Consider the following 27,416-nt stretch of genomic DNA (forward strand, 5'->3'; position numbering starts at 1 on the left):
TATCTATGCACCCAGCAATGGAGCACCTAAATACATAAAGCATATATTAGGAGAGACTGACAATAATAAAGCAAATAAAAGGAGAGACTGACAGTAATACGGTAAGAGTAGGAGACTTTAACACCCTAATTACATAAATGGGTAGATCATCCAGGCAGAAAATCAATACGGAAAAAGCATCTTTGAAGGACATATTAGACTGGATGAGTTTAACATATCTACAGAACATTCCATTCACAAACAGAATACACATTCAAGTGCACATGAAACATTCTCCAGGATATATCACATTAGGCCAAAAAACAAGTCTCCATTTATTTAAGATTGAAAACATATCACACATCTTTTCCAATCACAACGAAGCTAGAAATAAATCATACACCAAAAAACTAAAAACACACAAACACATGGAAGCTAAATGACATGCTTCTAAATAACCAATGGATCAATGAAGAAAGCAAAGAGGAAATAAAAAAAAAATAAAGACAAATGAAAAGGAAAACATAATGGTTCAAATCTGTGGGCTGCAGCAAAAGCAATTCTAAGAGGGAAATTTTATTATTTTTTTTCTGAGAGAGAGAGGGTGCAAGTGAGTGAGGGACACAAAGAAAATCCCAGGAGGGGCAAAGAGACAGAGAACGGGGGAGTGGGGGGAGAGAGGGAGGGAGAGAGAGAGAAAGTGGGGTTCGAGCTCATGAACTATGAGATCATGACAAGTCAGATGCTTAATGACTGAGCCACCCAGGAGCCCACTAAGAGGAAACTTTATAGCAATATAGGCTGACGTGTAAAGAAGACAATAAAAGCCTCAAACAGTCTAACCTTACATCTAAAGTACAAAAAGAAAAACAAAAGGTTAGAAGAAAAAAAAAATCAAGATTAGAGCAGGAATAAATAGAGATTAAAAACACAACAAAAAAGATCAACGAAACCAAGAGTTGGATCTCTGGAAACAAACAAAATTTACAAACCTTTAGCCATACTCATCAAGAAAAAAAGAGAGAGGACTCAAAATAAAATCAGAAATGAGAGGAGAATAACCAACACACAGAAAAACAAAAGATTTTAAGAAAATACTATGAAAAATTAATATGCCAACAAGTTGGACAACCTAGAAGAAATGGATAATGTCCTAGGAACATACAATCTTCTAAAATTCAATCAGGAAATAAAACAGAAAACCTGAACACACCAATTAACTTGTAAGGGAACTGAAATGGTAATCAAAAAACTTCCAACAAACAAGACTCAAGGACCAGATGGCTCCATAGGTGAATTCTGCCAAACATTTCAAGATTTAATAACTATCCTCAAAAAAGAGAGGAAGAAGGAAAGCTTCCAAATATTTTCCACTAGGACAGTGTTACCCTGATACCAAAACAAAGACACTACAAAAAAGTAAATTACAGGCTAATATCCCTGATTAACATAGATGCAAAAGTCTTCAACACATTATTATTCAATCATTCGACAATACATTAAAAGGATCGTTCACCACAGTCAAGTGAAATTTATTCTAGGGGATGCAAGGAGGGTTCAATATTCACAAATCAGTCACTTTGGTATACCATATTAATGACAGAAACGATAAAAACCAAATGATCATCTCAACAAAGACAGAAAAGTCATTCTTTGACAAAGTACAACATTGTTCATGATAAAAATGCTCAACAAAGTGGGTTTAGAGGGATCATACCTCAACATAATAAAGGCCATTATATAAAAACCTAAAGCTAACATTGTACACAATGGTGAAAGTTTTTCCTCTAAGATCCAAAACAAGAAAAGGATGCCTACTTCCTGTCTTGCCACTTTTATTCCACCTAGTACTGGAGGTCCTAGCTGTAGCAATCAGACAAGAAAAAGAAATAAAAGGCATAAAAATTGTTACAAAAGATGTAAGGGGGACCTGGGTGGTTCAGTTAGTTGAGCAACCCACTCTTGATTTCAGCTTAGGTCATAATCTCATGGCTCATGGGAATGAGCCCCACATTCGGGCTCTATGCCGACAGCATGGAGACTGTATGGGATTCTCTCTCTTTCCTTCCTCAGCTCATGTGTTCTCTCTCTCACAAAACAAACTTTAAAAAAAAAAAAAAAGGAAAACTGTCACTATTTGCAGATGAAATACTACATAAAAACCTAAAAATACCACCAAAAAACTATTAGAACTGATCAATGATTCCAGTAAAGTTTCAGGATATAAAATTAATAATGCAGAAATTGGTTATATTTCTATATATTAACAATGAAGTAGCAGGAAGGGAAATAAAATAATTCCATTTACAATTGCGCCAAAAACAATAAAATACTTAGGAATAAACTTAACCCAGGACATGAAAGATCTGCACTCTGAAAAGTATAAAACATTTACAATAGAAACTGAAGATGATAAGGGCACCTGGGTGGCTCAGTCGGTTGAGCATCCAACTTCGGCTCAGGTCATGACCTCACTGCTCATGAGTTCGAGCCCTGCATCGGGCTCTGTGCTGACAGCTCAGAGCCTGGAGCCTGCCTCAGATTCTGTGTGTGTGTGTGTGTGTGTGTGTTTCTCTCTCTGCCCCTCTCCCACTTCCTGTCTCTCTCTCAAAAATAAATAAAAACATTAAAAAAAAAAAAAGAAATTGATGATGCTATAAAAAAATGGAAAGATACTATGCAAATGGTCTGGAAGAATTGATGTTGTGAAATGTCCATACTAACCAAAAAAACCTACAGATGTGACACAACCCCTATTAAAATACCAACAGCATTTTCACTAAACTAGAACAAATCACCCTAAAATTTGTATGAACTACAAAATACCCTGAAGAACCAAAACAATCTTGAGACTGAAGAACAAACCTGGCTGTATCAAAACCTTAGGCTTCAAATTATCCTACAAAGCCATACTAACCAAGAGTATGGTGCTGGCACAAATATAGACACATAGATCAACAGAATAGAGTACAAAGTCTGAAAGAAAAAAAAAAACAACCCATGGGTATGGTCAATTAATCTAAAACAAAGGAGACAAAATATACAATGGGGAAAAGACAGTCTCTTCTACAAATGGTACTGGGAAAACTAGACAGCTACACGTAGAAGAATAAAACTCGGCCATTTTCTTCTACTATTTACAAAAATAATTGGGGCGCCTGGGTGGCGCAGTCGGTTAAGCGTCCGACTTCAGCCAGGTCACGATCTCGCGGTCCGTGAGTTTGAGCCCCGCGTCGGGCTCTGGGCTGATGGCTCAGAGCCTGGAGCCTGCTTCCGATTCTGTGTCTCCCTCTCTCTCTGCCCCTCCCCCGTTCATGCTCTGTCTCTCTCTGTCCCAAAAATAAATAAAAGTTGAAAAAAAAAAAATTAAAAAAAAAAAAAAAAAAAAAACTAAAAATGATTCAAGACCTAAATGGGATACCTGAAATCATCAAAGTCCTAGAAGAACACATAGGCAGCATCTGTTTAGCACTGGCCTTAGCAACATTTTTCTTGGTTTCTTCTCGACAAGGGAAACAAGAGCAAGAACAAACTACTGGAACTATACAAAAATAAGAAGCTTATGCACAGCAAAGAAAACCATCAGCAAAATGAGAAGGTAACCTAGTGAATGGGAAAAGGTGTTTGCAAATGATCTGATAATATCTTAAATATATAAAGAACTTCTACAGAACTCAACACCAAATAAACAATCCAATTAAAAACTGGATAGAGGGCCTAAAAAGATTTCTTTACAGAGGCACCTGGGTGGCTCAGTCGGTTGTATCCGACTTTGGCTCAGGTCATGATCTTGCTGTCAGTGAGTTCGAGTCCCGCATCGGACTCTGTGCTGACAGCTCAGAGAGAGCCTGGAGCCTGCTTCAGATTCTGTGTCTCCCTCTCTCTCTACTCCTCCCCCAACTCATGCTCTGTCTCTGTCTCTCAAAGATGAATAAATGTTAAGAAAAAAAAAATTAAAAAGATTTCTTTACAAAAAAGACACATGACAAAGAGACCTACGAAATGATGCTGAACATCACTAATCAAGGAACTACAAATCAAAATCAGAATGAGAGATAACCTTATACCTGTCAGGATGGTTAGAATCAAAAGGAAATAACAAGTGTTGGTGAGGATGTGGGGAAAAAGAAACTCTCATGCACTGCTGGTGAGAATGTAAATTGGTGCAGTCACTTGTGAAAACAGCATGGAGGGTCTTGAAAAATTTCAAAATATAAATACCATATATTCCAATAATTCCACTACTGGGTATTCATCCAAAGAAAACAAAAATACTAATTTAAAAAAAGATATATGCATTTCTATGTTTATTGCAGAATTATTTATAATAGCCAAGATAGGGAAGCAACCCAAGTCTCCACTGATGAATGCATGGCTAAAGATAGAACAGGTATACAAGGAAGGTAGTCAATGGTATTGTAATAGCACTGTATAACAAGAGATGGTAGCTCTGCCCATGTGAGTACAGCCCATTAGTGCATAGACTTGTCAAATCACTACGTTGTACACCTGGAAGTAACATAAAATTGTGTGTCAATTACATTTTAATTAAAAAAACAAAGTATGGAATTCACAATGGAGTATTAGCCACAGAAAAGAATGAGATCTTGCCATTTGCAACAACATGGATGGATCTAGAGGAATTAAGCTAAGTGAGTTAAGTTAGAGAAAGAAAAATACCATATGATTTCACATATATGTGAAATCTAAAAAATAAAATAACCAAAAAACAGACTTTAAATACATAGAACTAGTAGATGCCACAGAAGTGGATGGGGGTTGGGATGAGTGAAATAGATGAATAGAGTTAAGAGCTACCAGCTTCAAGTTATAAAATAAATAAGTCAGATAAAAGTACAGCATAGAGAATATAGTCAGTAATATCGTATAACACTGTATGGTATCAAATGATGACTATACTTATTGTGGTTAGCACTGTGGAATACATAAAATTGTTGAATGAATATGTTGTACACATGAAACACTATGTCAATTATATACTTCAATAAAATATTAAGGATTACAAGAAAGTATTCAGACTGCCCTTTCTACTTAAACAACCAAAACATGGAAGTCAGAAGAATCTTAAGAGCCAGACCTGGAATTGGCTTTGGAATATAATTTGGGACTTTTTTCCCCACAGGCACTGAGTGGTTTAAGTTCAATAAAAGGTTTGTTGATGACAAAGACTATAAAGCAATGATGACATGAAAGTTAGTTTGGTATTTGTAGTTACTGCAACAAGTGACAATGGTCCTTCATGTCCTATTCCAGAATATCTTTAGGGAATATAATAATGGTTATACTTAAAATATGCCAGCTTCTCAGGGACTCAGAAAACAATGGCATCATATATAATTATATTGAATATGGTTATATATTACAGAATTAAACAATCATTTTCATTTTAAACTTACATTAAATATTTATACATAGGATTAAACTCTAATTGTTTTTCAAAAGGAAAAGACAGTATGACTACATGCACCCCAAGTATGATAATTTAAGCATACATAAGAAATGTATATATAATTAATTTCTACTACAAGGTTTGATAAATTCCACTCAAGCTTTTAAAGACTGAACTTCCAACTGTAGAAAAATTATTACCATAGACATAATAAAATCTATTTGCTGAAGGCACAAAAAAAAAAAAAAAAATCAGTGTGAGAAATTTTTTCCCTAAGCAGAAGTAGATATATTCTGTGCTACATTAGAATATGTTTATTCTAACAAAGAATGTATTTAATTAAATGTGTATCTGCTTTGGGCCTTACTTACTATTACATTTCTGTGCCAAAATGAGCAATATTTTATCATAAATAATCCTAGGTCAGCAATAAAGGGCATCTGTGAATACAGGTAGTTTTATAAGATACTAAAGCCACAAAATTATCTTGCCATTAAGATACTAAAGCCACAAAATTATCTTGCCATTAAGTGAACAAGGCAAGAAGTCATGAGAAAGTCAGGAGATGTAAAAATAAGCCATATAATAGAGCACTTACATATTTCAATTAAAAAACAAACAAACAAAAGAACTTCTTTACCTTTAGACAATTTTAGTTTTATAAAACTGATTTTCAAATGACAAGCCAGGACAGAACAGAAAAGTCTTAGCCCGTGTCTTTTTCGACATGCAAAGCTCCACTACTGTGATGTCAACCAAAAGAACACATTTTCACAATTATCCTTTTACATATTTATCTTTAAAATTTCCTGTGAAGATGTACATGTACATGCAACTTCTTTGCACCTCAAATTTTATGGTAATTAATTCTTTTTGACGACTTGTCACTTTGTACAGGTCTATTCTCACTCCAATTGTTCCTTAGGAGGGTTTTATACAAATGAATTCACATTTAAGATATATTAGAATGGTGTGCTATTTAAGGGGATTATATTTATATCTGGTAAAACAAAAGCTCTTGTAAAATTTATACTTGGTAAAGGAAAGGCTCTCCTTTTAAGAAAATAATCACTTCATTATGTGTTATATCATATATTATGCTTGCTTAAAGTAAACTACTAGTATTCAACAATTACTATAAAACTACCTCCATAAAGACAAATGTGGAAAAAATACATATACTGTTGAGAAAGTACAATCCTAAAAATTCTTATTCTTGGGAATATTTAATAAAATTATTCTTGTAAAATGATGATTTAAAATTATTAAAGTGAGAATTTGCTGGAGATAATTTTACATACCTTGGACTTGAGGGAACCTCCCCAATTTTCATCCACAAACTTCAAGGATAGCACCCGCATAAAGCTGCAAAAAGAAAGACAAGAATTGAAAAAACTGGTATAGTTTTAAAAATGTAGTTATTTCACAGCATAAACACTGAAGTTAAACAGATAATATGGAATAAAATAAATTCAGAGTTGGAGAGAACTATGTATTTCCAGTACAACAGAAGAGAAAATAGAGGCCTGGGGACATTAAATGATAGAGGAATTTAGATTTAGTAGGAAAAAGATTGAAGGAGATATGGAGAATTGATGATGGATTTGAATAGGTAAGATGTCCTTGGAAGTTCTTCACAAAATCCTTAAGATTTCCTATGGATTTTTAAAATGCTATATTGAACACAGGTATGTATTCTATTCATCTATCCAACATAGATACTTAATGAGAATTTTTTCTGGTTGCTGTTAAAATTAAGTAATCAGTGTTTTAAAATGAAATAATAAAAAAAAAACAAACCTCAGTATTTTTTTTTAATGTTTATTTATTTTTGACAGAGAGAGAGAGACAGAGCATGAGTGGGGGAAGGGCAGAGAGAGAGGGAGACACAGAATCTGAAGCAGGCTCCAGGCTCTGAGCTGTTAGCACAAAGCCCGGCACAGGGCTCGAACTCACAGACCGTGAGTTCATGACCTGAGCCAAAGTCAGACGCTCAACTGACTGGAGCCACCCAGGTGCCCCAAAAACCTCAATATCTTTAAAAAATAATTATAGTATGTACTATGTGAAGATATTATGAAAAAACCAGTAAAATCTCATTAGAAAGAACAAAAATGCAAATTTTTTCCCTTAATGAAATTCACTTGAAATGAATTAAATGGTAAATATTGCTTTTCCAGCTATATAGAACCTGCACAATCTCTTTATAGTAAAAGCTCATTATGAAAAACTCCAATGCAAATATTTTATTGCAATGAATTTAGCTGAAATGGAATCAATGGTAAACATCACTTTTTTTAAGCTCTAGAGCCTGCCCTTTTTTTTTTTTTTTTTTTTTTTAGTGACATGGGAATGCTAGGACTCTAAGAGAAGGCAGGCAATTATAAGAATATACTATATTTTGTTGGCTTTTGCATTTGTTTTTATTTGTGAGCTTTTACTTTTGTTTTTTCTATTATAGGTCCAAGAGCTAAAGATGACTTTTACTTTTTAAGTTATAAAGTAACATAAAAATCCCATGTACTATGTATGATTATATTTAATACTTTGGAAAATATAAAAAAGCCCAAAGTAGAAATCAGAAATTCATTTTAATTCTACCTACCCAAGTGATAATGAATTTTTAAACATTTTAGAGATTCTGAGCTAAATCAATAATTCTTAAAGTTTTGAGGGTCATAGATACGTTTGAGAATCTGATGAAATTGTTTTAATTCGGACTATTCATGGACTCTCTGAAAATACTGATGGATTTCAGATTAAGAACTTTAACGATCATCCAAAGGATAAAAATTACAGATTCAAAGGGGTACATTTACTCTGATGTTTATAGCAGCATTATCAACAATAGCCCAACTATGGAGACAGCCAAATGTCCATTGACTGATGAATGGATAAAGATGTGGTGTGTGTATACACAAAAAGAATAAAAGCTTATTTGCAATGATGTGAATGGAGGTAAATTGTATTTTGTTAAGTGAAATAAGTCAATCAGAGAAAGACAAATACCATGTAATTTCACTCATGTGTAGAATTAAAGAAACAAAACAGATGAACATCTGAGAAGGTGGGGGAAGGGAGGGAGAGAAGGAAACAAACCACAAAACACTCTTAACAATAGAGAACAAACTGACGGTTGATGGAAGGAAGTGGGTAGGAGATGGGTGATGGGTATTAAGGAAGGCACTTGTGATGAGCTCTGGGTGTTGTACATAAGTGATGATCACCGAATTCTACTGCTGAAGCCAATATTGCACCATATGTTAACTAAAATTAGAAACAAAACCAAAAAACTGATAATCTCCGAAGAGTCTTTGCAGCATTAATAATCTGACATAACTTTATCCAGTAAGTCACTTTTCAGTAAGATTTAGTTAATCCATTAGACAACCCCTCAGAATATCTTTAAGAGTAACAGGCCATATTACCCACAAGGTCATGAAAAGATGTTCAACATCACTAATCATTAGGGAAATACAAATCAAAACCACAATGAGATACCACTTCACACTCATCACGATGGCTATTATTAACAACAAAAACAACAACAACAACACAAAAAATAAGTGGTGGTGAGGATGTGGAGAAATTAGAACCCCTGGGACCTTATGTTGGTAACTGTAAAGTGGTGCAGCCACCATGAAAGATAAAATGGTGGCTCCTTAAAAAATTAAAAATAGAATTATATGATTTGGTAACAAAAAGTTAGAGGCCAACTCAAATGACAGATGAATGGATACACAAAATGCAGCATATGCATATAACAAAATATTCAGTCTTAAAAACAGAAAATTATGACACATGCTGTAACATGGATGAATCTTGAAGACAGTAAGCTAAATGAAACAAAGTAGTTACAAAACGATAAATACTGCACATTTCCACTTTTATGAGGTACTTAGAGGAGTCAAATTGAGAGACAAAAGTAGAATGGTGGTTGCCAGGAGCTGGGGGAGGGAAGAATGGGGAGCTACTGTTTACTGAGAATGGAATGGAATTTCAGTTTAGGAAGATGGAACAGTTCTGGAGATAGAGGACTAAAAATAGTTAAAATGGTGAATTTTATGTTATGTATATATTACCAGAATTAAAAAAATTTAAAAAGTTATAAGGCCCATAGTAAAATTTGGTTATTTGATTTATATTTTATTTGCAAGTTTGTGATCCCTCGGAAACTCTAAGTGGAGATTCGATTAGCTTCCATAGCATCATTTCTCTACACTGCTGTTTCCCAATATTCTTCATATCATGGCACGTTAACAACTTTATGGAGTCCTGGGGTAAGAGGCAGCTGCTTATAACAGATGAATAGCTTTCGGGGCCCTGAGCACCACAGTCTCCATTTGGTTGTCACAAGGATTGAAGGACTCCATATCCTAGCACACTTGTAATGCATTCATGGAAAGCCCATCTCTGCACAACGAAACATCAACTGGTTAAAAATGTTAGAAACATATTCTTTAGTGAATAGCAGCTCCGATGTGACCTTCTCCAGGAAAACTTCTGTTTATTTTCTATTCTGTTCGTGGTACTTTCAGTGGAAATCTGTTCTTAAGATGTACTATAAATATTCTATAATTTGTGGAAAGGAAATGTCTTATCTATCATAATTATCCCCAGAACTAGATACAAAGCTTCTCAATGTATGTGTGCTGAATGGAGAGAATTGTTCATTTAACAGAATTAAATACCTCTTTTTTCATTACAGGACTTTAAAAATATTTCAAGTTCCTTTGATATCAACTTATAGACTAGACTACATTGTGCTTAGTTTCAGTCTAGGGTAAACAGAAAATTTATCTCAGAACTGCCTAACATTATTAATATTAAATTCTAAAAGCATTAACTTGTTATGTTAGTTGGTTTTTTACTTATGAATTTGTTCATAGGACAATACTGGTTTTTCATGATGAATAATTTAACTACAAATTGTGGTCAACTTTCAGTGACTTATAAAGTAATAATAAGCATCTTTGGCATCACACAAGTTCACATAATAAAATATATATACTATTAAGGGGCGTCTGGGTGGCTTAGTCGGTTGAGTGTCCAACTCTTGATTTCGGCTCAGTCATGATCTCACAGCCTCGCGTTGGGCTCTGCACTGAGAGAGCCATGTTGGGCTCTCTCTCCCTTACTCTCTATGTGCCCTCCCTCATGTGGTCTCTCAAAATAAATATCAAAAAGAAAAGTTGGAAATATGCTACTTCTAACAGAAATTCTCTAGGGCATAAAGTATGAAAGGATTTAAAAAGGTTAAAAATTTTAACTCCTTGACTTTCCCTCTTAGCATTTGGACTTTTTTTTTTTTTTTTTTTTTTTTTATTTAACAGAAACAGAGAGAAAAAGTGTGAGGAGCAGGGAAGAACAGAGAGAGGGAGACACAGAATCTGAAGTAGGCTCCGAGCTGTCCGCACAGAGCCTGATGCGGGATTTCAACTCACAAACCGTGTGATCATGACCTGAGCCGAAGTCGGACGCTTAACCTAATAAGTCACCTGGGCGCCCCTAGCATTTGGACTTTTTTTTTCATGGCTGGGTAATATTCCACTGTGTGTGTGTGTGTGTGTGTGTGTATCCCTTCATCTGTCGATGAACACTTGGGTTGCTTTCATAACTGAGCTACTGTACATAATGCTGCAATAAACACAGAAGCACATCTCTTTGAATTAGTGTTTTCATCTTCTTAGGGTAAATAGTTATGGAATTACTGGATCATATGGTAATTCTACTTTTAATTTTGGGGGAACCTTCATACTGTTTTCCACAATGGCTACACCAATTTGCACTCCCACAACAGTGCATGAGGGTTCCTTTTTCTCTGCATCTTTGCCAACATTGGTTACTTCTAACAAGAGGATATAAAAGTGGTGAATATCTCTGCACACAACATGGAAGCAGCTAAGTACATAAAGCAATTATTAACAGACATAAGAAAAGAAGTACGCAGTAATACTGTAGCAGTAAGGGACTTTAAGATCCTACTTACATCAATGGAAAGATCATCCAAACAGAAAATCAAGGAAACAGTGGCTATAATTGACACATTAGACCACATGGGCCTAACAAATATATTCAAAACATTCCATACAAAAATAGTGGAATACACATTCTTTTCAAGTGCACATGGGACATTCTCCAGAATAGATCACATTAGGCCATAAACACGTCATAATAAATTCAAAAAGACTGAAATCATATCAGGCATCTTTTCTGACCATAATGGTATGAAAATCATGAAGAAAAAACCTGAAAACAACACAAATACATGGAGGATAAAGAACATACTACTAAACAATGAATGGGTCTACTCAGAAATCAAAGAAGAAATTAAAAAATACATGGAGACAAATGAAAATGAAAACACAGTGATCCAAAATCTTCAGGATACAGCAAAAACTGTTACAAGAGAGAAGACTACAACAATACAGGTCTACCTCAAGAAACAAGAAAAATCTCAAACAACTTAACCTTTAAAGCCTAAAGGAGCTTAAAAAAAAAAAAAAAAAAAAAAAAGAAACAAAGCCCAAGCCAGTAAGAGGGAGGAAATAATACAGATTAGAACAGAAAGAAATAAAATAGAGACTAAAATCCCACTACAACAGATCAATGAAACCAGAAGCTGGTTCTGTGAAAAGATAAACAAAATTGATAAACCTTTAGCAGGACTCATCAAGAGAGAAGACTCAAAATCAGAAATGAAGGAGGAGAAATAACAACCAACACCACAGACATACAAAGGATTATAAGAGATTATTATGAACAATTATGTGCCAACAAATTGGACAATATAGAAGACATGGATAAATTCCTAGAAACACACGTCCAAAATTGAATCGGGAAGAAATAGAAAATTTGAACAGACCAATTACCAGTAATGAAATTGAGTCAGTATTCAAAAAACTCCCAATAAACTAGTCCAGGAATGGATGGCTTCAGAGATGAATTCTATCAAACACTTAAAGAAGAATTAATATCTATTCCTCTCAAACTATTTCAAAAAATAGAGGAAGGAAATCTTCCAAATTTATTCAATGAGGCATTACCCTGATACCAAAACCAGATAAAGACACTACTAAAAAAGGAAACTACAGGCCAGTATCTCTGATGACCACGGATGCAAAAACCCTCAAAATATTAGCAAACTGAATCCAATAATATGTTAAAAGAAAACTATTCACCATGATTGAGGGATTTATTCCAGGAATGCAAGGGTGGTTCGATATTCACAAATCAATCAATGTGATCCACCACATTCACAAAACAAAGGATAAAAACTGTATGATCATTTCAATGTACAAAAAAAAAAAAAAAAAAAAAAACCATTTGACAAGGTACAACATCCATTCATGATAACAACTCTCAACAAGCAGATTTAGAGGGAACATACCTTAGGCTATGTATGAATAACCCAAAATTAACATCATACTCAATGGTGAAAACCAGAAAGCTTTTCCTCTAAGATCAGGAACAAGACGAGAATATATCCACTTGCACTTTTATTCAACATAGTATAGAAAGTCCTAGTTGCAGAGGTCAGACAAAAAAAAGTTATAAAGACATCTAAGTTGGTAAAAAAGAAGTAAAACCATCACTATTTGTAGATGAAATGATACTATCTACAGAAAACCCTAAAGACTCCACCAAAAAACTACAACTGAATCAATGAATTCAAAAGTTGCAGGATACAATATGTACAGAAATCTGTTGCACTTCTACACACTGATATGAAGAAGCAGAAAGAGAAATCAAGAATCCCATTTATAATTGCAACAGAAAATAAAATATTCAGAATAAACTTATTTAAGGACGTGAAATATCTGTACTATGAAAACTATGAAGCACTGAGGAAAGAAGTTGAAGAGGACACACAAAAATGAAAAAACCTATCATGTCTATGGATAAGAATCAATATTGTTAAAATAAACAAGTTCTATAGCTCAACACAAAACCCCCCAAATAATCTATTTAATAGCAGAGGACCTGAAAAGACATTTCTTCAAAGAAGATATACACAGATGGCAGACATATAAAGCTACCCAACAGCACTAATCATCAGGGAAATGCATATCAAAACCACAATGACATATCACCTTATACCTGTCAGAATGGGTAAAATCAAAAACAAAAGAAAAAACAAGTGATTTTTACTATTCTTAAAATAAATTTCAGCTTTGGGGGTCTGCTGATTTTTTCCCAATTTAAGATATTTTAAGTATTACCAAGATTATTATTTGTATGTATCTCAATTGTAGATTCATATATTTTCCTAATATTTTGGAACAATATACTCCTTTGATTTTTTTTTAATATGAAATTTACTGTCAAATTGGTTTCCATACAACACTCAGTGCTCATCCCAACAAGTGCCCTTGTCAATGCCCACCACCCACTTTCCCCTCCCTCCCACCCCCCATCAACAGTTTATTCTGTTTTTAAGAGTTATACTCCTTTTGATTATAGCAAGACTTCCCTGATATTAATTTATCAGAGAATAATAATTTATTGGAATATAATAATTTTTTCCCTCACATACCAACTTGGCCAACCTCTTGTTTAAATTTTTTTTTTTTTAGTTAGGGCTTATAATGAGGTTTTCATATACAGAAAACAGCCAAAATCTTAATTTTGTGGTGGTAACTATTCTGTAATTAAAGTATAACTATGTGGCTATACAAAATGGTTCAAATTAACAGGCAAGACAAAAAAAATGTCTATACAGTTTCTCACCAGATAACTAGATTATGACATGTTAATTTATAACACTGAACAAAGGGGATACTTTTGAGTTATGTAAATTTTCTGAATTTGCTAACTTTTCTGCCATCGCACTACCACGACAAACCTGTAAACTCGCTCCATGTCAGACATCTTCCACTAATTTTCCCAGAAGGCAGTCTCTTGCTCATAAGAAATAAGAACAAGTGTTGCTGGGTTGAGAAATCAAAAATTTAACTTTAGTGATGCCAGAGCAGCTGGAAATTGAAGGTAACATCAAAGAATGGAGGGAGCCACAAAAAGGGGGTACTCCCAAAATCTGTGAATAAACTCTCTTCAAAACTTGGCCTTTCCCCAAAAAATGCACATTTAAGAACTATTGAACTATATTAGGCTAAGAATTCTAGACATAACGAGAGACAACATTCTCTATGGGCCATAAGAGATGGACAAAAATTTCAACAGCTTCACTGTGCTAGAAAGTAGAGCTAGGCAAACCCCTTTGGCTTTTCATTTAAACTCTACCACTTCTAAGCCTATGCTAAAGAATTCACCTTAGTACTAATGAAAAAACCGGAATAACCACTCTTTAATAAAGCTAAAAACCAAGACTCCATAAGATCAAGGTATTCACCCATAGTGTAACAGTATGCAAGAGCAAAATCCAATGCTCTTCACACATGGTATTATAATCTAGAGACCTAGAAACATATAAATCACAATATCAAGTGTACATTAAAAAGCAACTAGACACATGCAGAAACAGGAAAATTACTGATCTCTGAACCCATCCCAGACAAATTAAATTAGGATACTTGGGGATAAGATCCTGGTATCAGTACTTTAATTACTGTTACGACTTTTAAAGATACCCAAGTTAATTGTAATGAACAGACAGAGAGAAGAATCACTGCCGTGGACTATACTCAAGTATTAATAAGGCAAAAATTGCAAAATGACCAAACAGGAGACTAGCCAATTCTAGAAAGTATACCTAGTGGGCATTGGCCAAAGCAAGACAAATGCTGTAATACTGTTTTCTTCCCTTACGAAGCCTTGCTTGCAGCCATATACTCTTATTTTTGAAATCCTCTTAAAGGCAAAGCTTTAATATAAATACAACTTGGTACATTCAGAAAAAACTACAAAACTTTGAATATTAAGTAGCAATATGAAGAAAATGCTCTAATGTTACACGAACAAAAGGAAAAACTTTTAACAGTTGAATAAAATTCAGATATGGGGAGTCACTATTTTATAGGTCTACTGAAGGCTTGCCCTTAAATAAAATGTACGGATTTGAAAATAAGGGAGTATGGCTGTAACACAATTAAAACCGAGTGTATTATTTAGAGCTCTTAAATAAAAACAATGATGATGCACTCAAATATATTACATAAGCCATTCTTCCAAATGGTTAACTGCATCCAATGTAATTTCTTAAAGTTAACTTTACTCTTTTATATGAAGGACAAAATACACCACGCAGAAGCTACTTGTAGCAAAATTTGGTCAGTTAATTCTCAAGAAAAACATTTTCAACAGAACTATACATTTAGTGATCTGCTGATGTCTTAAATTTTAATTCATTATTCATCATCAAATCATTCCCATATTTTTTGGTATATATTTATCATTCCCGTATTTGTTGATATTTTTTTAAAGTGCAGAGTGCTAGAAACAAGTTACAGTTACACATGGACAATTAGATACTACATTTTTTGAGATCTAGTAGTAAAGCTTTGATCAAGATTTCACTTTAAGTCACTGAAGCAGCAGATGTATAAGGCAAATAGTTTATGTGTTGACACTTTCATACACTTTGACTAATGGCATTCTTGCAAAGGAACAATGAATGAATATGGAGGATTAGGGAAGTAAGTTCAGTTTTACAATTATAGAAAACCAAACTGGTAAAGATAATTCTCTAACATTATATCCCTGAGATTACACTATTGGTTTTTAAGTGCTTTCTAATGAACTCTGAAAAAACAAAGCAATGACCATGTCTAAGGAAGCTCCCTAAGTTTAAAGCGTATTCTACTATAGTATTAAAGTGCTATTTATTTTTGTATCTTTAGTTTCTGCTCTGAGATTGAGAAAGCTAGAAAACAAGCTAACATCAACCTTAATTTAAATTAAATTCCAAAGAAGTAAGAATACACCAGGGGAATCTTTCATTAACATACAATCATTGTTCCACTGAAAAGCTCAATAAAAATGTATTAAAACAAAATGAAACAAAAACCAAAATATAAAATGTTTTGACATCATCACACTCCAAATCAGATCATTCCAAATATGAAATCTGATTAAAAAAAAAAAAAAAAAAGAACAAGGTTTCTTTCAGCATTGTGGTTAATAACAGAATTTGCATATGTACCTAAAACAAAGAGAATTTCATCACCAAGAGGTAAGACTGTAACGACTGGACTGTCACATGAAAACAAATACACCCACAGATATACTCCCCCTCCCCCTTTACATTTCAGCCACCAGTATGAATGACCCAAGGGCATCATCTGGAAACAACACATTCAATTCTACTGATATTTAGGAAACATCACAGAATGAAAAGAAATGACCTGACACACCACCATAGATTTCCTGAGCTCAAAATATCCAAAGAATTAGTAAAAATGAGCCTAAGCTTGAATATCTTAAATTTTTTTTTTAATGTTTATTTATTTTTGAGAGGGAGAGAGACAGAGTGCAAGCAGGGGAGGGGCAGAGAGAGAGGGGGAGACACAGAATCCGAAGAGGGCTCCAGGCTTTGAGCTGTCAACACAGAGCCTGACACGGGGCTCGAACTCATGAACTGTGAAATCGTGACCTGAGCTGAAGTTGGACGCTTAAATGACTGAGCCACCCAGGCGCTCCAGCTTGAATATCTTAGTAAGTAGTTTTTAAAATAAAACCAACTAGCCCCTTGGTAAAGTAAAAATATTTTAGAAAACGGCTATTTAGTATATAGTTCCCAATAAAAAATTCAATGTCTTTTTGCTCCTTAATGTTTGAAAAATACATTTTCAATACATTTTCTTCTTGATTTGAAAAACTGAGATCCAGAAAAAATATGGTTCAAAATCCAAACATTCAATAGCCTCAAAAACTGACCACAAAGGTGCTATATATGGTAGCAAAAGCTGCTTTTCAAAAGAGAATTAAATTCTGTTGGTGTTATTACCATGTCAAAACTGAACATCATTATCTGTCACAAAATGGGCAATTATGATCATCTTTAAGAAAGGTTACAAATATCTTTAAAAAAAAAAGGTTACAAATATATGAAATATAAAACAACACAACCAGCACAAACTACATTATGGTTGCACTCTATTAAAACTAAAGAAGGTAATCTCCTTATAGTAAAAAGATACAAAAATAAAGCTGTAATAATCCAGAAGGTTAAATATTTTAAATATTAAGAATGGCAATATGAAAGCAGAACAAAAGAAACTAGACCATTCAACACATTTTATTTTTTGACAAGCACACTATCAATTTTACATTTCATTAAGGTACTCAGATAAAATCTATGACCTTCTAAGTTAAAACTTTTAACACTTCTTCAGAAGGAAAACTGAAAAGGCAGTCTGTACCTACGGGGTATGCTTTTATGAAAAGTTATCCTCTTTACTGCCCCTTCTCTCATCCCCAACTACTGCCTTTAGGGGGCTACCATGCAAATAGCTGAGGTCTACTGTAGTCTTCTTTTGTTGAGGCTACCAGTTTCTCAAATAAGAACATGGGAAGCATCTTTACTCACCTATTCCCCCTTCCAATCCAGTATAATCAATAAATCCTGAAGGTTTTATTGCCTAAATCTGTTTTAGAACTGTCCCTTCTCCATTTTTACTACCAATATGTTGGCTTAAGCCCTTTTATCTTGCCTCTGGAAAACAGCAATATATTTTTCTGGCAACCGTATTCCCCTCTGTCCTATCAATTTTCCTTCACACTGACAACGAATGTAATTAAAATACAAATCTGACGCCGGTTCATTGTTTATAATCTTTTAATTTTGTCCCCTGCCTATAGAACAGAGTCCAAACTTCTTACCAAGGTACATAGGCCCTACCTTCCTAACCAGCACCCTGTCTCATCATAACCAAGCTATCTGAGATGGCCCTCTTTTTCATGACTTTGCCTTTTCACTATCTTTGCCTTATCACTGGGAGTTTATATGCCCTTAAAAGGCATAAATGGTTTAAAAGGTTATATGCCCTTCTTTCTGTGTGCGTTCATAGCACATAAGTGTATTTTGTTTACAGCATGCATTTCACTGAATTCTTTCAGGAAACCAATGCATCTGGAAGTAATAAAGAAGAAACTGTACAGAAGGGTATAAAAGAAGTAAAAATTTTCCTCTGCCTCCTACCTGCCATTCAATAACTTTTAAACTGTTTTTAGTTCTTCTGTTAGTAATGATTAACATGGTTATATCTACAGTTCTCAATATATCAACTTAAAGAGATTTATTGCCTTCTTTTCAACTTTTAGCTTATTCCTAATTCTTTTAGTGGTTACCTTCATAACACTGGGTATTATGCATTAGTTCAGTAAAATATCCTGCCAAATGCATTCTAGCAGCCCAATTTCCATGCCTATTTCTCTACCTGACTCCTCGATGACAGTGACTATTGTCTTATTTTGACATTCTCAAAGCCCATACCAAGAGGAAATATTTATGGTATAAACAAAGTTTATTTTGACTCTGAGGTAGGTATGTCTAGAAATGTAGTTGTAAGGCAGCCTCGATCATGAATTACTTTAAGGGTTTATTTCCTTTTTAAATATGGTAATCTGCAAATGTGACAAAATGTTTTAATATGCATAGATAGAACCTTGATCCGAACTTGTTAAATACCTAAAAAAACGGACTACATTTATTTATTTGAAAAAGAGAGAAAGAGAGAGAGCACACGTGCACGAGTGAGCTGGGGAGGGGAAGAGGGAGAGAGAATGTTAAGCAGGGTCCATGCCCACAACAGAGCCCAACACAGGGCTCGATCTCATGACCTTGAGATTATGATCTGAGCTGAAATCAAGAGTCAGATGCTTAACTGACTTGAGCCACCCAGGCACCCCAACTTCCTTCCTTCCTTCCTCTGTCCCTCCCTCCCTCCCTTTCTTCATTCATAAAAAATTTTTTTTCTTTAACATTTATTTATTATTGAGAGACAGAGCATGAGCAGGGGAGGGGTAGAGAGAGTGGGAGACATAGAATCTGAAGTAGGCTTCAGGCTCTGAGCTGTCAGCACAGAGCCCAACGTGGGGCTCAAACTCACAAACTGCGAGATCATGACCTGAGCCGAAGGTGGTCGCTTAACCAACTGAGCCACCCAGGCGCCCCTTATTTTTTAATTGAAGATAGATGAAATGCCACATTTAGAAAACATTAAAAAATTAATATTTTCAGTTCAATGAAATAACTACATAAAATATTTTAAAACTTCTCCTACATAAATTATACATTATTTATAACCATTTATTAGCTGAATGACGTTAGGCAAGATCTCCAGGCCTTAGACTCAACTATGAGATGGGATAATAATTGCACTTACCTCAGAGTTGTTGTGAGGATTATATAAATTAATTAATATAAAGGGCTTGGAACAGCAGCTTCACATAATAACAAATGTTAGTAGCTATTATTAAGTAAATATTTGTGTTATTATTTTGTACCGTTGCTATGTAGGAGTCTTAGTGATTCTTTCACTGAACTAGAACTGTTGCCAAATATTCAGATCTTTAAAAAAAAGCTTCTTTGTGAATAATGTTTTAATACTATAATTAGAATAATCTACTGAAGACATATTTTTGTTTCCTTTGAAGAAATAGCTCATGTATTGATGCTACAGACACACTACAAAAGAGAAGCTATTTTAAGTAACTGTGAAATTTCTTTAGCGACGACAATTTCACGCACAGTTAGCTTAACCTCCATTTCATCCTTCTATGTTTTACACACCAGTAGCAGCTCTACCAGTAGTAGATAGGCTAAAGCTTAAAACATGCCACTTTCTTGAATAATGCTGTTTAAGCTGACTTCTAAATTACTCTCAAACCAGCTACAGATTTTCTATGTAAATTGAATGTAACTAAATGTTTTGATGTTCTTTTCCCTGAATTATGAAATATTATATGAAATATTATTGAAAATGTTTGTTTGGGTCTTTAGGCCAAATTTGTCAATATATCCTTGAGAGAAAAAAACACGTAATGGGAGTCATTAAAGTCTATGGTAAACTGAAAAGTAAAGATTTAATAATTTAAAATAAAAACTACCAATGAAATTATGTTAATTATAAATGCAAAAGGGACCTTCAAAAAGTCAGTCTGGTGTTTTATATTTAACTCATTCATTTTCTTCCAGTAAGTCTGTGAAGTAGGTATTACTATTCATATTTCCAAGATGAAAGGGAAAATAGAAGAGGTTTAAAAACTTGGGGCTCTGGAGTCAAACAGACCTGAGGTGAAGTCGGGTTGTGGCACCTGATTGCTTGGTAATTCTGGACAGATAACACCGTAGTTTCCTTTTCTGTTAAATAGGGGCAGTAGTATTTACATTAGAGAGTTGTTGGGATTAAATAATGTAGGTAAGATACTTTAGCATATAACCAAGGTATAAAAAAACACTCAGAGGGAAGCCAGTGTAATACTACAACAAAACTGAAGATTCCAAAGCAACTTGCTAACTCAAAGTCACAAAACTAGTAGCTGAGATAAAAATTCAACTCTTTCAAAAACTTTTGTAAAAAGAAGGGGACAGACTTCTAATAAACTGTAGATATTAATATTTCCTCTCTACTGTCTCTGGCTTGCTGGGAGTGCATATAAATGTCAAAAGAAGAGTACTGTACACATAGAAAATGGGAATGTTACTATATAAGCTAGTCAATTTACATTAGTCTAACTCTAATTAGGTAATGGAGTAGAAGGGATGCAGGGGAAGTCGAAGAGATCTAACTATCTTCTTAAAATTATTTTATGCACTCCTTAGGTCCATTTATTCAAATCTAGTGTAATCATTATTGAAGATAAGTATTTTTCAAAAATTATCTGACCAGTATATTTTTAGATGAAAATAAAGCCCCTTTATCAAATACCAGAACTGTTGAGCTATTTTCCAGAACCAGTAATGGTATAAATTGATGATCTGCAGACTAGGGTTCTACTTGTATTCTGCAAATGAGACCAAGATGTTCCAAAATTCAAATTAAAAAAATCTCAATCTGTAGAATTTTTTTTAAATCACTTTTAAGCTTTTCTCTTCCAGAATTTTCTTAAACCTTTGAAATCCATAACCATGTATTAGATCAAAAATATAAGTAGCAGAGGAATGTTAGGAAAAATACTTGTAATTAGTCCAATGACTTGTTTGTTCACAAAGCAATCATTTTTATATTACAAACATACACTTTATTTTCTTATAATGTTATTTCAAAGAATCCCATAGCTTCAATCTGATCTACCATCTGAAAAACTTTGAAAGCCAGTAATATATTTTATTCTACACTGATTTTTAAAAGGGTCTCAATTAATTTCTGGAATAGGTTTATCCTAAGAAAAAGCTTTGCTTTATAATGGTTTTGAAATTTTTTTAAGTAGCAAAACCTTTTCTCTTCAAATGCAATTTTTATATGCATTTAATAATGATGAAAATGGTACACATTTTAAAAATTAGTATTTGTAGTATTTTCCATATTAAAATACGTCAATCAAAAATTTGAAACCTATGGTTATGTTTGACAATTTATTTCTATATGTTGTTCCACATAAACAAGTAATTGTGAACGGTAAGTTTTCATACTACCAATTCTGTTATCGTATTTCCTCTTGTTTGTGATTCAACTGATTCAGGAGCTCAAAAGTGGAGTAACAGAAAATTTTGCTGCTAATTTTTAGTACTGGCAAATCTAATAGTTCATGTTGTATTTCTTAACTATTTTCTTTTACCCTACTTTGCCAAGAGCAATCATTATAATTCTATTCTTGGAGTCCTCCAAATTTTATATTTTTATTTTTCAAAAAAATTTTTTTAAACAATTTTTTAAATGTTTATTTCTGAGAGAGAGACAGAGCCCAAGCAGGGGAGGGGCAGAGAGAGAGAGGGAGACACAGAATCCAAAGCAGGTTCTAGGCTCTGAGCAGTCAGCAGAGAGCCGGACGTGGGGCTAGAACTCACGAACCATGAGATCATGACCTGAGCTGAAGCTGGATACTAAATGGACTGAGCCACCCAGGAGCCCCTTGTTTGTTTTTTTAATCAGCAAATCAGATACCACCACCAGACCCAATTATTTACCTAGGATTTATTACATGCTGGGACTATTCTAAGCAGTGCATTTATAAACTCATTTACTCCTCATAACCAACCCTATGAGATAGTAACTATTATCTCCAATTTATAAACGAGGAAATAAGCAGAATTATCAAGTAATTTGTCCAAGATCATCAGATGAGTAGCAAAGGACTTTCTGAACCTAGATAGTCTGGTTCCAGAGCCTGTGTTCTTAAACACTACTCTAAACTCCTTCCTGATACAATCAAGATTGAACAGCAAATTAAGTTGAAATCATTTGCTTACTGGTTCATATTTTTTAATAATTCAGGTAAGTTGATTTTTTTCTCTCAGAAGGTACTCTGGTGGGCGCCTGGGTGGCTCAGTCAGTTGAGCGTCCACCTTCGGCTCAGGTCATGATCTCGCCATCCCGAGTTCGAGCCCCACGTCAGGCTCTGTGCTGACAGCTCAGGGCCCGGAACCTGCTTCAGATCTGTCTCCCACTCTCTCTGCCCCTCCCCCACCCACACTCTGTCTCTCTCTCTCTCTCTCTCTCTCTCTCTCAAAAAGTGAATAAACATTAAAATTAAAAAAGAAGGTACTCTGGTTTGGTCATTAGCCAGATCTTCAAAATGATCCCTCAGAGATAAGGTAGGTATAAATGCAGAATAGGAAGTACTAAAAACCAACAAAATAATGGATTTAATTAAATAATAATTAAATATAAAATATTTTGAAGGAAAAAGGAAAGCAGTGCAACTACAAGCATCTTGATGAACCAAGATCTTAAAGAGAACAGGTACTAGCTATGGAAATAGAGGCATACAATTAAGGAGAAATATAAAAGTTCTACAATAACTGCGTCCAGAAGAAGCTGAAATCATTAAGATATGAAAACCTTAAATGAATGAGGACACAGGAAAAAAGCACCCAGCTTCCTTAATCAAGGTCAAATTCACAGAACTGCAAAGATTATAAAAAGATGAGAAAAATAACCCATCTATTGGAATACTACATTCAATCTTATAAATCTTAGATAATGGAAGCCAAAAAATTTTTTATAGAAAAAAATAGCTGATCTATGCTTATCTTCAGGAAAATCCCAGGAAACTTTTAATCTGATGGTCATGTATGGTTTGAAAAAAAATACCTATTAAGGTTAGCAGTCAGACTGGGATCACTTGAAATCTGTGCTCACTAACATCTCTTTTTAGATACATTTGGGATGTTTACGAAGTCCTTATAAATAAAATAAACAAATGAAAGATCTACACTTCGATGATAATAATTAAGTGTTATAAATGGATAACTGCCAACATAAAGACAAATCTCATTTTTTATACTCAGCATGTGTAAGTGAAATATATGAAAGTCTTTCACAAGTGTCGACAAAGTTCAAGTATATTTTCAGCGTGTGTGTGCGTGTATATACATATATATATATTTTTTTAAAATTACCTTTTCTGTCTACCAATACATAGTTGATCAAGTAACTCCCTGGCTTAAAAACTTCCATGGCTCCCACAGCCCTTAAGATAAAGTCCAGACTTCTTGGCATGACTTGTGAGACAGGATGTCCTGGTCTCAGGACTGTCCTCTGGACTTCTCACCTGCCACCTTGTACTATGGGTCCCAGTCTCCTGTAGCCAGAGATGCCACTTTGATTCCCTTTTCTTCTGCTCACCTGGGTACATTTTCCCTCAATTCTCAAATTATGTTTCACCTCTTCCGAGCTTTGTCTTCTTTCCCCCCAGCACACCACACCTATCACTTTGGGTTTACCTACTGGCTTACTGGTCTACCTCCCCACTGATTGTAGGGACTGCCCTTCAATATTTGTATCAATAGAGTCTGTCTAGGTGTTTGGTATATAGAAAGCTCTCAATACATGTTTAATGAAAAAAAAATCAACTTTTCCAACTTAGTAAAAACAGTCTCATTCAAAGGCAAAAACTTATGAAATACTATATGCTAAAGCCTGTGGATTCAGAAATAAACTGTCCTACATTTCAAAGAGCATAATTTATTGGAAGAGAAAAGCAACATAATATAGTGAAGGGTAAGTGTATATCAAGGTATCCTCAAGTGTTTTTGGGAATACAGAGGTAGAGCTAACATAACCTGAGAGTGCTAGTGGTGGATAAGTAAGGGAATTGAAATTAGGGAAGCCTTCCAAAAAAGAGGGGAACAATTGAGCTAAATCTTTAAAGACAGCCCAAGTAGAATTTGTTTACTCTAGGAATTGAGGGGGGGAAAAAGTTAGGTATCTATGGGATTGCTTACCTAGTCTCTGCTCTTTACTGCTTCATCTGTCTGTGCCCCAGTGCAGCATTTCACGTAGCTGCTGTGGCAGCCAAATGGCCTTACATTATTCCATAATCTTAGCTAATAGTCAGTGACCGAACTTGAGCTAGAAAAAAATCCCTGTCTGAAATATTTCAAAAAAAGTAAACGAGGAAGAATTAATCCCCTTCTCATGGGAAGAGCTAAAAGATACAACACTAAGGAACTGGCAGTTACTATGCTGTCCCACCACAAGGAGAAAGCCAATCAGTAGTGGAAAAAACAAAACAAAACAATGGTCCCTTCCCTTCCATCCAAAGATTCTACATATGGACTAAGCTGAAGTTACTCATGCTACTTAGTAATTACTAACTGTATACATATCCTTTCTTTCATTAGTTTATGTTTTTTCTTCAAACTACAAATTAGTACACGCTTCACAATTAAGCCAACATCCTTGTTTGTAAATGGTACTTAGGTACATAGTTATGAGCAAAATTAGTAGGAATACAGCTTATCAAAAAATTTCATTCTATGAAGACTTAACATAGTCCAAAGTAGGATATAATTTAAAAAAAGATTGTTTCTTTACAATGTCATGAGTGCCACCACAGATGTATGCATAGAAAGTAGTAAAGGTGTGACAGATATGAGGTCTGAAAAAGTGGTATTTGAACGGACATTAAATAAGTAATAAATAGCAACTGTCCAAAAAAAAGGGAAAATTTCATTCTAGCTAGTATTATGATGTTTAGTAGGTCCTTTATAATCAAAATGGGTAGGGGAGAACAAGATCAAATAAAAATAATGGAGTACACATTTGTAGAATGATAAGGGATTTCAAAGACATCCTATGCTATTAAGTTTTGTTGTTATTATTATTTTTTAAAGCAAACTTCTGGCTATCAAAGGCTAAATTTAGCCTGTGAAATGAGTAAGCATTACTAAAAACAATTAGCCTCATCTCTGGAAAGACATATCAGCTCTGGAAAGCATACAGCTAAGCAAGAACCAAAATGAATATTCTGGTTGCACTTATATATAAGTTAGGAAAACATTGCTGTTTAATGAATACATTTACAATTTTCTCTCCTAAAGAATTTACATTCACAACGATTTACACACATACACAAATGTATTTAAGTATTTTCAATGTTTTTAATGTAAGGCACTAGTCTATATATTACAGATTTTTCCTTTTAAATTTTAGTTTTAAATTAGAACTAAATTTAACTATGATTTCGTAATTTTTTAAAGTTTATTTATTTGGAGGGGTGCCTGGGTGGCTCAGTCGGGTAAGCGTCCGACTTTGGCTCAGGTCATGATCTCGCAGTTTGTGAGTTCAAGCCCCGCATAGGGCTCTGTGCTGACAGCTCAGAGCCTGGAGCCTGCTTCGGATTCTGTGTCTCGCTCTCTCTCTGCCCCTCCCCTGCTCATGCTCTGTCTCTGTCTGTCTCAAAAATAAATAAAACATTAAAAAAAATTTTTTTTTTAAGTTTATTCATTTTGAGAGAGACAGAGGGAATGCGAGCAAAGGAGGGTAGCAAAGAATCCCAAGAAGATTCTGCAGGGTCAGTGCAGAGCCCGACATGGGGCTTGAACTCACAAACCCACGAGATTGTGATGTGAACCGAAATCAAGGTCTGAGCCACTCAGCCATCCCAACTATGATTTCAAAATTAAGCCTTAAGCCAGGGCTAAGATAGAAAAAAATATTGCACATATTTACCTATGATCTCATACCAGTAATCCAGAGGGCAGTACTGCACACATTAAATTAAGTACTACTTCTATACTTTAATGTGGTTTGCATCTAATATGCCTTGTCCAATGCCATACTTTTATATGTCCAGCAATATTTCTAAGAGTTTCTGGCATGTTTTGGTTCCACTAGGCTTCTTAAAGAAAACCACTCATCAATTTTGTGCAGCAGTGTGCTAGCAAATGCTTAATGAGAAGTATATTGTAGTAATTAGGAGTAAGGAGTAAAGAAAATACAATGGAAACAGCATAAAGTCATATTAGGATAAGACCCACTTGTACTTACATACAATAATCATTTCAGCTTGTAATTAGTTAGGCATACTAACTGGAAGACTACTTGCCTATGGTTTCTGAGCTGTAAGTGGTCAGAATTATCAAGATACCACACAATTAATGATGAAAACTGAACAGGAATATAATTTGAAGTGTGTGACTCAAGTTTGATTCTAGTAAAAGTATAACATAAAAATAATATACTATTGGAGGATTACTGAGAAAGGGCAGTAAATAAAAATAGAGTATATGCACTTGGTTTACAGTTTAGGAATATCTGGTATCACTTAAAGTAGAACCTCTCAATTTACCCTTAATTATAAGACACTGTCTGTGATGAACACTGTTTATTATAAAACATTCCGTGTTCAATTCTTGTAAGTTTGGTATCTTAGGAAAGAATTGTTGTCGGCTAAGCAGTAGTATGGACCATAGAATAAAAGCACATGACTAGAGGATGACATATAGATTCCTTCCTCAATTTGTCCCATGTGAATAGCTCATTAAAAAAAAAAAAAAAAAATTACACCCCCAAAAATCAAGTGGAAGGGTTTTACTAAACTAGTCAAGTCATACATTTTAAATCTACTTAAAATAAAAAAAAAAAGTTTTTTTGATGTTTATTTTTGAGAGACACAGAGAGAGAGAGAGAGAGAGAGAGAGAGACAGACAGACAGACAGACAGACAGACAGACAGAATCC

At 34.4% G+C, this 27,416-nt stretch overlaps 1 protein-coding gene across 2 annotated transcripts in view; it reads right to left on the bottom strand.

The window, feature by feature from the left end:
* Window positions 1–27,416, bottom strand: part of SELENOF (selenoprotein F) — a 58,070-nt gene that overhangs the window by 20,041 nt on the left and 10,613 nt on the right. For both annotated transcript variants that reach the window (XM_003990279.6, XM_019837379.3), the window contains exon 3: window positions 6,691–6,754. In XM_003990279.6, coding sequence (XP_003990328.2) covers window positions 6,691–6,754 — 64 coding nt within the window. The remainder of the gene's footprint in view (window positions 1–6,690; window positions 6,755–27,416) is intronic.

Source organism: Felis catus, chromosome C1 (assembly GCF_018350175.1).
Source record: "Felis catus isolate Fca126 chromosome C1, F.catus_Fca126_mat1.0, whole genome shotgun sequence".
Lineage (NCBI taxonomy): Eukaryota > Metazoa > Chordata > Mammalia > Carnivora > Felidae > Felis > Felis catus.